The sequence below is a fragment of the Fistularia commersonii genome, chromosome 12, assembly GCF_037954325.1.
Source record: "Fistularia commersonii isolate RoL2024-O1a breed Wild chromosome 12, RoL_Fcom_v1.0, whole genome shotgun sequence".
Classification (NCBI taxonomy): Eukaryota; Metazoa; Chordata; class Actinopteri; order Syngnathiformes; family Fistulariidae; genus Fistularia; species Fistularia commersonii.
In genome coordinates, this window is record NC_141295.1 from 19,873,267 (window position 1) to 19,886,654 (window position 13,388).

Consider the following 13,388-nt stretch of genomic DNA (forward strand, 5'->3'; position numbering starts at 1 on the left):
CATAATGTAACCTCTGGTCGGGCCTGAATCTCTTGTTTGTCTTAAATGTCCTCAAATCCAATGAGCAACTAGAATAGGGGGAAATAATGTATACACGTGCACGATAGATCACACAGATTAAAATTATTCATCTGTGCATTTTAAGATGACATTTGTCTCAGTCAGCAATGTACGATATGTAAATGATGATGCATGTGTGGATAAAATGCTAAAAATGTGCAGAGCAATAACCGTTACTGCAATAACGCGGTGCGGCCACTAGATGGCGCTGGTGGCGCGGGAGAGAATCAATCCTTTCCGGCGGCCTGACGTGCCTGCGTTCAGCAGGAAGAAGGCCGTCACACACACACACACACACACACACACACACACACACACACACACACACACACACACACACACTCTTATCTGATCTGGCCATGCACAAGGTCCTGGAGTGATAAAGGGCAGGCACAAAAGATTTGACTGTGTGTGTGTGTGTATTTGAATGCTGACACGTGCGTGTGTGTGTGTGTGTGTGTGTGTGTGTGTGTGTGTGTGTGTGTGTGTGTGGCAGCAGTGGTATTCTGAGGGCCAGGCTGCTGCAGAGGTGAAAAGTCAGTCAAGCATCTTGGTTTCTTATCCAATATGGATTAAAATTCCCCGAGTATTCACAACCTATCTCTGTCACACACACACACACACACACACACACACACACACACAGGCGGTGTCAAAGATCAAAGCGTTTATTGAGCATGGTCTCCACACACAGTCCAGGTCCCGGAGCCGCGGCGCCTCAGAGGCAGCCTTTCATTTCATCTGAAGCCGGAGATTCAGGAGACGACCCAACATGAGTCATGACATCTGCGGCGGCTACGAGCTAAGCTAACAGTCACTTAGCTTAGCTTAGCCGCGCAAAAAGACGAGACGGGAAAAAAACGGCCGGTTTAAAATCCATCGACAGTCCGTCGATCTGATACAAATGAAGGATCGGGGGGTTCTGATCTAAGCTGGCGAGACCTTCAGTTTCACAGCCAACATGAAGTTCCGTCTCTGAGCTGTTTTCCAGGGAAACATCTTGCAGGAGGACTTGGCGCTCAGAGGAGCTCCTCCCGCCAACACACACACTAGCAGACAGTAACTGTGAATTCTTGCTCCTCACCGCAGGAGAGCGGGAGGCTCCCGGGCCGGACACCGACCCGTCCGGGGCGACGCTCCTCAGGAGGAGCCGTGGAGATCCACAGCCACGGGCCTGGTCCCTCACTGATGTTCAGAAGGTGGGCTTCCACAGCTCTGTCTCATTTTCCGAGTCTTTACGGCGAGTCTCTCGCTCTGCAGACACAACCTGGGCCAGACCTTCACCGAAGGGACCGCGGCAGGTCTCCTCCCCCTCTGGAGCCTCCGGCCCGGCCTCGAGCCCACTCGCTCCTGCTGGGAGGAGAAGCCGAGCTTCGGCAGCTCCAGGCCCGAGGTGCAGAGTCCAGAAGAGGAGGTCCGCCCGGGAACGGGCGGCGGAAGACGAGACCTCCGCCGCCTGGAGGTGCCGGAGGCTTCGTCGTGGAGGTGTGAAAAGCTCGGGTGATTCACGTTCAATGGAGGGATACGACCTCCACCTCCTGCCGAAGGTGTGAACGTTGGAGGTCTTCTCAAAGACCGTCTGACGACCCAGGATGCCGCCCTGCAGGCTTCAAGACCTCCAGACTTCCGGGCCTCCAGACCTCGGGCCTGGTCCTCATCCATCAGCAGCTCTGGGGGAAAGGAGAAGGAGCAGTGTGTCCTCCCGCTTCTCCTGGGATCTCCTCCGCTCCGAGGGGTCGGAGGTCAGAGGTCACAGGTTAAACAACTAGAACGGCACTCCTTCTGAGCAGGCCGGTGTTGTTGGAGATCGGGGTTGTTCCTCGGTGGTCTGGGTCTCCACCGGTGCAGTCAGAAATCTTCACATCTTCACCCCCCCTTCAGCCCCCCCGGGGTCACTGGGGGCACCAGGGGGTGTCTTTGTGCAGGAGACAATGGACAGACCTGAACCTGAGGGAACCAGGGAAGTCACAGTCACAATGCCTGGAAGCCGGCGAGCTGGGCTTTTCAAAATAAGACCGTCTACACAATTAGTCACACACACACACACACACACACAATGAACAAAGCCAGGAAACATGTCGTACTAATAAAACAACACCACACAATGTGTGTCAGAGAAGACGGATCGCGCGGACGTTTGTTCGTGGCGTGCGACCGCCGCTGGCCCCGCCCCTTCCGTCACGTGCGCCGTCACATGCCGTGTCACGGGACGCCACGCGCCTCACCTGGTGGGATCTTCAGCGGCGGGGAAAGGCCCTCGGAGGTTGACCGTGTTCCTGCGGTTCTCCACCGTCCCGTAGCTGAGGGTCACCTGAGCACACAGAGGGGACGTTGAGGTCTGGAGGTCTGGAGGTCTGGAGGAGGTCCGGGCGTTTACCTGGCCGCGCACGTCCGACACCAGGCCCAGGTTCTCCAGGTGGGAGTGGAAGAGCGGCGAGCGGATGAGGCCCACGCCGAGCAGAGCCTCCACGATGTAGCCCACGGTGCAGTCGTCGGGGAGCCGGATGTTCTCCGCCGTCTCCACGAAGGCGCCGCCGCTAAACGGACGGGAGCAAACGGTGACGGCGGGAAGAGGAACGGCGCTGTGAGGGGGAGGCGGAGCTCTACCTCGCCCAGGGCTTCATCTTCAGCGCCAGGCCGCGGCTCAGGCAGAACCCGGCTCCTCCCGTGGCGAACCAGAACCGCACGCGTCGCTGCACGAGAGTACATGACGTGAGCTAGCTTGCTAACACACAGAGTGCTAACTAAGCAAACAGAAGTGAACTTTTCTTGGACATCTGAGTTTCAGAACACAGAAAGAATGCTAACAAAGGGGAACTGTCTTGGCTATCTAAGGTAGCTTGCTAACACACAGTTACTGCTAAATGTTGCTAACAGATAACAGTAACCACAGCAGAGGCAAACTGCCAAAGCTATTAAAGGGCGCTTACTTACACAGAGAGAACGCTAACTATGGCAAACTGCCGTGGCTGTCTCCGGTAGCCTGGTAACGCAGACGGCGTGCTAACTCGCAAGCAGAGGTCAACCGCCTGAGCTATCCAAGGTAGCCTGCTATCACACAATGAACGCTAACCCTGGCTTCCCAGCACACCGTCTGTCTTTGTCAATGATGGCGGGGTGGAAACGCGACAGGAAGCTAACGGTCTGCAGACACGGTGCTAACGCCCACCCGGCGGAGAGAAACCAGAAGAGGAGCGGCGCCGTAGAGATCCCGTTTACCGTCTGGTTGTCGGCGGTCCTCTCGGCGGCCTCTATGGGGCGCTCCAGGCTCGGCCGGCCGATGTAAACGTCCTGCGCGTGGTCGTACTGAGACAGGAGCTTCAGGAGGGCGTCCACGTTCACGTAGTTGTCGTCGTCCACGTGACAGAACCATCTGGGGGAACGCGAGGGAGACCGTCAGTGACGCGGTCCGCACTTCCTGCGGCCGCGCCGCCGCGCCAGCGCTTACTTCCTGCCCGAGTCGATGAAGGCGTCGTACTCCAGCGCCATCTTGCAGGAGAGGGCCTGGCGGGTGTGGGCGGCGGAGCAGTTGGTGTTGATCAGGTGAACGCCTGAAGACCGACAAAGAAGAAGTGAGGGAGGCCGGCCGGCGCCTCTGGCTTGAGTTGCGGCGCTAAAGGAGCGGCGGCCCGTGGCGTGAACGCCTCGCCTCCGCGCACGCTTTGCTTTTGTTTCCCGCAGAAACGCTGCATCCGCCTGACATCTTTCTGTGGAGATGCTAACCCGTTAGCATAGCAACCGAAGCAGAGGACGCCGACGGCCCGAACCGCCGGCGAAGTGACGACGGCGTGAACATCCGGTCAGAAGCAGGACGTCTCCATGAGTCAGCAGAGGAACGTGGTTGAACTCCACTGACCTTCTGGACTTCATGGAATCACAGCACTGCACCGTCAGCAGCCCCGTTCCTGCCTTCCTGCCTTCCTGCCCCGGCCTGCCAGATAACACTGGCACGACTCAGCAAATCTGTGTGTGTGTGTGTGTGCGTGTGTGTGTGCGTGTGCGCAGCTCACCCATCCTCTTCCTCAGCTCGTCATCCTCTCCATCGGTGAACACCAATGTCTGTGGAAGGAAAGCAAACACGCCGTCAGCGTGTTATTCCAGCAGGCTGTATTGTCGAGTGGGGAAATGAACACACACACACACACACACACACACACACACACACACACACACACACACACACAGCAAAGAATGCAGATACTGTTTGGAGGTCGGCACAAAGGTAAGCCTCTCATCTGTCACCAGTGGAGCAGCTGTTAGCAGGCCTATGGTGTGTGTGTGTGTGTGTGTGTGTGTGTGTGTGTGTGTGAGATGAGTGGTGGGTCAAGTGTCACTACACACTCGGGAAACTGGGCAAACCCCTTGACTTTCCACAGGAAGTGAACCCGCACCCCGGCAGGACAGCAGAGTTGAAGGGAAAAAAACTAAAAAAGAAGCATGACTGGGAATGTGTGTGTGTGTGTGTGTGTGTGTGTGTGTGTGTGTGTGTGTGTGTGTGTGTAGGGGTGGACTGGGACGTGCAGCATATTCTGCTGACTGCTGAGAAGAAGACCATGGTCATGCTTGCAGCTGTGTGACGCAATACTGGCCCGGAGCCGCTGCCAGCCCGGAGCTAATGTTTGCGTGCCGAAACGGCCGGGCCGATGCTTGGCTGGGATCTTCTCATTCCAGGGTGCAGCCCCGGAAGCCCCTCAGATGCCTCCAGGATCTGAGACCTGGGCTTCTCCAGCCGTGAAGCAGATGGGGTGGAGGTGGAGGAGCGGCCGCAGAGCTCGGCCAGCTGCGGCTGTTTGTCAGCCTGCTTCTGTTCTCAGAGCTTCTCCAACCCCCTCGAGACAACTCATGCATGTGTGTGTGTGTGTGTGTGTGTGTGTGTGTGTGTGTGTGTGTGATACCAGGACGGGCCACACTGTCTTAGTGTGTGATGGGAGGGGGAGAAAATGTGATTCAGCGTGAACGGCTGTGGGTCTGAGGTTCAGGTTTGCAGTGCAGCAGACAACAACAACCCAGAGAAAATAATGCCTGTGTGTGTGTGTGTGTGTGTGTGTGTGTGTGTGTGTGTGTGATCTTGCATGTTCACTCTTGTGATCGGACACAATCTTCAATTCCCATGAGAAATCATGTGAGTTCCCAGGGCCGGGCGCCTGTGAAGGTAACACTGTGAGAAGACGGTGTGTTGCTGTGTGTATTTCCATTACTCAGCAGTCTGGCCGTGTGTGTGTGTGTGTGTGTGTGTGTGCGTGGGAAACAGGTAGGGTTACACACACCGGGCCGTGAGATCCGACACAAAAATGCATCCGACATAAACGCCCACAACATCAGCTGATCCACCAGACACAACCTTTGTTTACCTGTCAACAGGATGGACCTGAATGGGCCCCTTTCTCCTCCAGGGCGCGCACACACACACACACACACACACACACACACACACACACACACACACACACACACACACACACACACACACACACACAAACTGCAAATATGGCATAGGAATGTTCTGCCAGGATCGTCCAGCAACTTCATCAGAACCTGGACAGTAGAACCAGAACCACCGAGTGTTTGTATGTGTGTGTGTGTGTGTGTGTGTGTGTGTGTGTGTGTGTGCAATCAAGTCCAAAGTTCTGGACTTTCCTGACTCTGGACCAGCAGGACCTGATCTTCTCCATCCCATCATGAAGCCCTCCACGTCCCGACCCCCCTCCCCTCGCTCTGCTGGTCTTCGAAGACCGGTTGAGAAGATGATCCTGGTCCTGGTCCTGGTTCTGGTTCTGGTTCTGGTTCTGGTCCTGGTTCAGCTCCACTCCTTCCGCCTCCTCTCCTCTTAGAAGTTTTGCATGCATGAGCCCTTTGAGACCTTCAGATCTGCTTCTCATGCATGAGAAGCCCAGCTTAGATCTGAGATCTCTGCAGGCAGGGGATGTGTGAAGGTGTGTGAAGGTGTCTGAAGGTCTGCAGCCCCCCCCCACACACACACACATCGTGAGACGTTCAGGGGGTCCAGGTCTCCTCCAGGTGACTTCCTGTTTTACTCTGAAAGGTCGCTCAGCGCCATCGAATCATCTTGGCATGAATATTTGCCCACGTCACGTCACGCCGGGTCACGTGGTACCCACCTGCGGCAGGTTCCTGGAGATCCAGGTGTCGAGGAGGAGCCGCAGCCGCTGCCGGTGGAACCTCCCGGTGGTCTTCACGGCGATGAGCAGGTCGAGCGGGGACAGAAGCTCCGCGGGCGGCGGCGGCGGCGGCGGCGGCGGCGGGGTCCCGCGCTGCGCCCGCCGCTCCCGGGACAGCGTCCGGAAGTAGGCGGAGAAAACCCGGCCGCCCGCGGCGGGGGCGCACCGGGAGGACCGGGAGGACCGGGCGGCCAGCAGCAGCAGCAGCGCCCCGGTCAGCAGCAGGCAGGCGGCGGCGGCGGCGGCGGAGGAAGCCGCAGGGCCGGGGGGGGGCTTCCGCATCTCCTCTGGATCCTGGATCGGATCCTCAGAGACCCGCAGATTTCACATGTTCACGCGTCCCTGAACGCATCACGCACGGAAGAGCTGTCCTGCAGCCCGGACGCACCGCCGACCGTCTTATAGGGGGCAACAGCCCGGGTGGGCGTGGCCAGCGGCTGTGGGCGTGGCCAGTGGGGTGGGCGTGGCCAGCGGCCTGGGGAGCCTCGCTGGCCCTCATGGAGGACTGGAATCATCTGATGGTGTGCAGTCACGTCTTTGAAGGCCTTTCCCGTGCAGCTCCAGCAGGAGGAACCGGGTCCTTCTTCTCGCTCCAGGTCACCTCCAGGTCCGAGTCCTCATATGTCCTCATGTGTCCTCACGCGACCCGAGGCCTCGCCTTCAAAGTTCTTCCTTTCCTCAGGAGGAACCAGGTGGAGGTGTTCCTTCCACTCCGGGCTGCAGGTCCGTCCGGGTTGCACCGACGGGTTCCGTCAAGTTCTGAAGACACCTACTGATGTATGCGACGTCTGTCCAGACGGGAGCGTCTCCTCGCCGAAACAACACCTGATCTCCAGATTCAGGACGAGGTTCAGGTCACCTTCATGTCCTTCAACTTCCAGAGGAGAGGGACGCTTCCTGTCTGTGGATTCAAACATCTCCGGATGAGACGAGAGGTTGCGGCGGTCCTGGACTGCGTCGCTCTCGTCTCCGCACACCAAACACCCGAGGTGACCTCCAGGGTCGTGTTGTTCTTGTATCTTCTGCTCTGGACAGAAGCTGGGAGTCAGATGCAGGAGATGAAGGCCTCCTCTGCGTGAGCTGCCTGCTGCAACAGATGGCAGATGTTGAAGAGGAGCGTGACATTGGAGTGTGTGTAGTGCTGCCAGCTCCACACACACACACACACACACACACATACACACACACATGTGCCTGTGATCCAGGTTTCCAGATCCAGCAACCATCTGAAGAATGTTTCCTCTCTAATAATGTGTGGTTTGTCTCTGGAGGAGCCTCAGATCTTCTCCACCCAGGAGGACGTCAGAGATGATCGGAGGAGGGCCCCCCCCCCCCCCCCCCCCCCCCAAAAGAGTTCCAGTAAGTCTACCAGTTCACCACCAGCAGTCATGTGGTCTTCAGTGGTGTGTGAGGAACATCTCAGCCCGCCGGCAGAGAGGCGCTGATGTGTGCGTGGAGGTCACTGTGTCATGGGTACGTGCACGGACATCTGTCACGTCCACACGTCTGGACAGTGCAGGGTCTCCATGAAGCTCCTGCATGTGTTTGCACTGTGGGAGGAACTTGGAGAACCCTGAGGAACCCTGAGGAACCCCAGGCAGAGAACACTCAGTGTCCAAACAGGAAGGCCCCCTGTGGGAATCCAAGCGTGGACCTTCTGCTGCGAGGTGGAGGTCCTAAATACTTGGGGTTCCTCTGCAGGTGCTTCCTCCTGGTTCAGACCGAGCTTCTGCGGTCCGCTGTTCCGAGCAGCATCTTTAGTGGGGTCACTCAAACCATCTGGACCTCTGGAGTCAAGATGTCTCCCAGATGGATCAGGAGGTCCTTCTGGGACCTCCTTCTATTCCCCCAATCTGGATCAGGAGGTCCTTCCACCGCCGCAACATCACAGAGGGACCTTCAAGATGTCTGGCCTTCCATCTTCTGGCTCCACGTCCTGCCGTCAGATGTTCTTCAGAGGGCTCCTCGTCACCGTCCACGTCTGCAGCCGAGGAGCAACGGCTCCTCAGACACCTGTCAGGTGCTGTGTGTGTGTGTGTGTGTGTGTGTGTGTGTGTGTATGTGTGTGTGTGTGTGTGTGTGTGTGTGAGTATGTATGTGTGTGTGGGTCATATCACACACATAACACACACACACACTCCCCCCCTTCTCTTTGCCATCAAGGTCACAATTTTCCAGGGCTGGGGTTGGACTTCTCCACCCGCTTCCTCTCCACAGAGCAGCAGAGAAGAAGAGAAGTGTCCTCCTCCTTTTCCTCGTCCTCCTCTCCCTGCTCCTTCTTCTTCTCCTTCTCTTCTTCTTCATCTTCCTCCTCCTCCTGGTCTCCACCCTGAAAGTGATCAAATTCCATTTCTGTCTTAAATCTGGTGCTTCCTAGAAATGAAAGAGTGTCTGAGGACCAAATGGAGAGCCCAGATGTTCCCTCCTCCTCCTCTGAGCCAGCAGACCCGTCTGGAGGGATGAGACGTCTCAGAGCGTCCTGGGTTCCGGCCTGGTGGCGAACAAGCGACCGTGCACGGCGGTCCAGTGTGAAGGTCCGTGGATGTGCGTCAGTTCCCGCCTCTTCCTGCAGCTCCTCCAGGAGCACGTCTGCCTGAGAACGTCCGTCGGCAGCAGCTCCTCCAAAGCCCCGCCTTTGCTACTGTTTGTGGTGACCTCTGACCTCCGCGGCGCCCTCTAGTGGACGCGTCGCTCCGTTGCCACGACGCCGTGGGACGCATGCGGCCGCCAACGTCCGACCACGGCTGGGATGGACGGTTGGACGGAATGAGACGGTTTGGACACGGACAGAGGAGAAGATCTGGAAGGATGCTGAGGGTGGAGGAGGTCTGGAGGAAGACCAGAGAGCAGGTTTATGGATGGAGGGCAGAAGGCGGTGGGATGGAGAGGAGAAGGAAGGAGAAGAAGTGTCCAGGAGGTCCGAGAAGGCCTGCCGTTGATCAGAGAGCCGTCGGGAAAGAACTCCCTTCTGACGTTTGCCGAGAAGAACGCGCTCTCAAGCGTGAACATCAGACGTGTGATGTCTGAGCCCACGGTCCAGAAGGACGCGAATCAAACGCCTCCTGTATTTTCTGGCAGCGTCCGCTCAGCGGCCGAAGGGTTGCATCTCCTCCGAGGCGGCCGCTCCACAAACGACCCTCCGCCGGAGATGTTTGCTCGGCGTCTGGAGACGGAGGGAGGAGGAGGAGGAGACAGGAAACCCTCTTTTCAGTTTCCAGGACGGACAATGTGAACCAGACCCGTCTTCATACCAAACAGACCTTCTGCCCACATCTTCTCCTCCTCGCTTTCTTCTCTCTTTTCTCTTTTATCCTTCCAGCCGTCTTTCCCGCCTCCTCCTGCCGCTCGCGCTCTCAACGTGCACGTGCACGTGTCCGTTTGCATGTTTCCGTTTGTGTGTTTCAATCAGTGTGTTACATAAGCGTGTTCCCGATAGCATGTTTAAATTAGCGCATTAGCATAAGCGTGTTGCCATCAGCGTGTATCAATTAGCACATTTCCATGAGCATCTTTAGATTGGCGTTCAATTAGCATGTTTTAATTAGCTGCGTGCTACGTTTCTGTTCCTCAGAACAAAAACCTCCCCGTCTTCCTCTTCATCTCAGAGCCTTTGTTTTCTTCTTCCTCAGTAAATAAACCCGCAGACAAAAGATGCTTCCTGCCGCCACACCGCATCCTAAACACTTTATAGTGTGCTTGTCAGGCCTCCCTGTGTGTGTGTGTGTGTGTGTGTGTGTGTGTGCAACTACAAATCGTCATCTCCACACCAGGATTGCAGTCATGTGCTTCTCATTAAAATATTTCTCCTGGTTTGGAACACAAGGACAGATACAGTCACTGTGTTAATGTTTTATTGGTGTGTGTGTGTGTGTGTGTGTGTGTGTGTGTGTGTGTGTGTGTGTGTGTGTGTGTGTGTGTGTGGTCTTTGCAGAGATACCTTTTTATGCAGGATCCCCCTCAGATGCTGACTATGGCGAGGCTGAGGAAGATTGATATGAATATGGAGATGAAGATGAAGATGATCCCAGCAAACTCCAGAAGGTTCCAGACCAATCAGGCAGCGAGTCTCAGCAGGTGACCAATCAAACATGGGATCAACCCTGCAGGGTGACCCGCCGGCCGCCCACGCTAAGCTGATTAACCAAAGCCACGTGAGTCCATTAAATGATACGCACGCTGTGCACACCACCCGGGGCGTGCACGTCTGCACCAGTGTGTGTGTGTGTGTGTGTGTGTGTGTGTGTGTGTGTGTGTGTGTGTGTGTGTTGGGGCCTCCCCGGAGCAGCCGGAGTGGATGATCTTCAGGAACTTGGAGCGCCGAATCCATGATCACAAGATCTGGCAGCAGTTAATGATTCTGCTGCGCACGCACACACACGACAAGTGTGTGTGTGTGTGTGTGTGTGTGTTTCCGAGAGGCGGGTAAATGATTTGAGTGACGTCTGGGTGAAGCGGATGGAATCAGCGCTGGATCACCCCCGGTCCCCGTCCACACACACATCTCGGAGGTCCCGCCGAGACAAATGATCCATTGCTAAACATGCTACATGCTAACAGCTGAGAAGATGCGACAACCTTGACGTTCATAAAACTCAGTAACGTGGTGGACCCTGGAGATCAGGGTCCTCCTGCTGAGGAGCTGCGAGGCTTGGATGTCTCGCCGATGAAGGCACACCAGTGCAGACTGGACAGGAGGAGCAGTGCACGCTGGGAGATCTACCAGTATCACGGTACACCTCAGCTCCAGAAGATCCTGTCCGTCATGGACGAGCCTTCCAAAACTTCCACGGCTCTGCTCCACCTGCGCTGATGTTCAGCGCCGCTCTGCTCGGCGTTCATCCATCCACGCTCACATCACGCAACGTTGCTCGAGACGTTTACATGGTCTGTGTTTGATTTGATTCACTTCGCTCCTTCACCACCTCCAGCTCTTCTTCAGATGTTTCTAGATGCTTCTGGATCAGCGAGTCACTCCTCAGGGATGGAGAAAGTATCAGCCGCCCAGGACATCTCCTCCACCCGGTGCTCCACCCTGAACCCCCGCGAGAGCATGACGTCCACCGGACTTCTGGGTTCCTTCTAGAAGGTCCCTCAGACGTCCGTCCGTGTCAAGCGAGGCCTCGCAGCTCTGGTGAGAGCAGATGCACCGCCGGTGATGTCAGAGACATTTCTTCTGACTGGAAACATCTGAGATGTCGTGAGGGAGATGGAAGTGGAGGAGGTGGAGGGAGAAGATCAGGGTCTGTTTGTCTTTGCAGAGCGATGAATCCACAGCTGGTGCTCCGTCTTAAAAATAAGCATCTGGTAAAAATGTCCACCAGCTAGGAGCGCGTGTGTGTGTGTGTGTGTGTGTGTGTGTGTGTGTGTGTGTGTGTGTGTGTGTGTGTGTGTGTGTGAACTGAGCTTTGCTGCATTTCCCTCTCCTGGAACCACAAACCCAACCTTCTCCTCTGTTTGTAGAAGACAAGATGAGCAAACAAGCTCCACTCTGGACGGCAAACCTCAGCAGAAGCCTGAGGAGGAACGTCCAGTGAATCAGGACATACGTGATCCGGCTGGAGGTGGACCTCTGGAAAGGAGAGAAGCAGCGGGACTGGGAGAGGTTCCTCCACCGGCCCACGTTCAGCCAAGGAAGATGATCGGCAGATGCCTTCAGGAGTCCTGTGCGGAACGATGATGCCTTCAGGGACTCTGTGAAACAGAGCGTCGAGGGGGAAGCAGTTCACCAGCTCTGCTTCTCACGGGGGAACAAGAACCTGGGCTGAGTTGAACGTCCAAGGCAGAGAAGGTAAACGGAGTCCTGGGGACACCACACTGCAGCTACAGAGATGATTGGGTGTCCGTGGACTTCACCAAGTCAGCTCTTCTGAGCAGCTCCTTGCTGAGCGCTGCAGCTCCGAACTGTGGCCTCCAGCGAGGGTCTGGAGATCCTCCTCCGCCACAGCAGCCTCTGTTGTTCGGACTGAACCGAACCAGACGGAGGAGCAGCATGAAGGAGCCCGAAGGAACCTGAAGGAACCTGAAGGAACCTGAAGGAACCTCGCGGAACCTCGCGACCCAATCGATAAAATGGTCCTTTGACTGAAGGAAACACCTCAAATAAACATTTCTTTTTGGTTCTTCTGTGCAGAGGAGAACCATCGGTGGACCCCGGGAACGGAACGTTCTGGTTGGCGACGGGTTTCTGCCGTCTGATGGCTGAGGACCTCCGGTGTCCGCACGCCTGCCGGCACTTCCTGGAGACCTTCAGCAGGGAGCGAGCGGAGGGTCTGTTCTCCAGCCTCGCTGAGTCTCTTTCTCCAGCTCTTCCACGGTGTCACATGAGGCAGGTTCCCACCGCGGGACCTTCTTGCAGCGAGCAGAGCCTTTGCAGGAACCGGTCCATTTCTCCACGCGTTCAGACAGCAGAGGAACCAGGGACCTCGGTTCCTCGAATCATCTCAGCACCTACTCTGAGGCTGGGTCTTGTTAGGATCCTTCGGCGCTCATGTGGCGTGGAAGCCGGGCGATCGCTGGAGCTCCTCCACCTCCTCCTGTAAGCAGAGACCGCCGTTTGTCAAACCCATCCTGGTCACCGCTCAGATGTTTTCTTGGGACACAGTGGAGCGTTGAAGAGGTCCGGGATCTTCTGTCCTGCCGCGCGCCAGGGGGGTTCCAGGCCTCGCTGAGGAACATCTACATTTTGTCCAGAAGGAGTGTGGAGTTAGCTCCCGGCTAACGGGGCGAAGCAGAGCGGGGAGAAGATAGAAACCCCTCAACCTTCCGACGGCCCTCGGTCGTTACTCCACGAACGCTGCGGCAGCTTCGCCTCCACGGCGTCCGTGTCGTCGTCGTCGTCTTCGTCTTCTGCGGTCGGATGTGAGCGGGTTCACCCTGACCCTGCTGGACCAGATGCAGGCGGAGAAGGTGGAGCGGCTCCTTCCTGGAGCTCCGAGCCCAGAGGCCTCCGGCTCGGACGCCGCTTCAACGCCCTCGACTGGCAGAGCGAGCCGGACCAGTTTCAGCTCCAGGTCGGACTGAGAGCCTGGACAGGTTTGATCCGGGTCTGATCCGGGTCTGATCCAGGATCTGATCCAGGGTCTGATCCGGGTCTGATCCGGGTCTGATCCAGGATCTGATCCAGGATCTGATCCAGGGTCTGATCCGGGT

The 13,388-nt window shown here is 56.7% G+C and overlaps 1 protein-coding gene and 1 long non-coding RNA gene across 2 annotated transcripts; one reads left to right on the forward strand and one right to left on the reverse strand.

The window, feature by feature from the left end:
* Nucleotides 1-730: 730 nt before the first annotated feature.
* Nucleotides 731-6,586, reverse strand: LOC147229123 (beta-1,3-N-acetylglucosaminyltransferase lunatic fringe-like). Its single transcript, XM_086157624.1, has 8 exons — nt 6,180-6,586; nt 4,071-4,119; nt 3,509-3,611; nt 3,280-3,433; nt 2,668-2,753; nt 2,438-2,597; nt 2,286-2,371; nt 731-2,007 (listed from the first exon to the last, which is right to left on the reverse strand). The coding sequence occupies exons 1-8, from the start codon at nt 6,519-6,521 to the stop codon at nt 1,953-1,955; spliced, it is 1,035 nt and encodes a 344-aa protein (XP_086013750.1). The 5' UTR covers nt 6,522-6,586; the 3' UTR covers nt 731-1,952.
* Nucleotides 6,587-11,292: 4,706 nt separating this feature from the next.
* LOC147229124 (uncharacterized) lies at nt 11,293-12,782 on the forward strand. Its single transcript, XR_015106989.1, has 3 exons — nt 11,293-11,370; nt 11,700-12,027; nt 12,370-12,782. It is a non-coding gene; the product is annotated as an uncharacterized LOC147229124 (long non-coding RNA).
* The last annotated feature ends 606 nt before the right edge of the window (nt 12,783-13,388 follow it).

What these genes read in the sequence shown, in the direction of transcription:
- LOC147229123 (XM_086157624.1), bottom strand. Translation starts at nt 6,521, where the DNA reads ATGCGGAAGCCCCCCCCCGGCCCTGCGGCTTCCTCCGCCGCCGCCGCC. An exon ending in TCTCCAGGAACCTGCCGCAG is followed by an intron (nt 4,120 to 6,179) that starts GTGGGTACCACG and finishes TTCCTTCCACAG; the next exon opens with ACATTGGTGTTCACCGATGG. An exon ending in TTCATCGACTCGGGCAGGAA is followed by an intron (nt 3,434 to 3,508) that starts GTAAGCGCTGGC and finishes GCGTTCCCCCAG; the next exon opens with ATGGTTCTGTCACGTGGACG.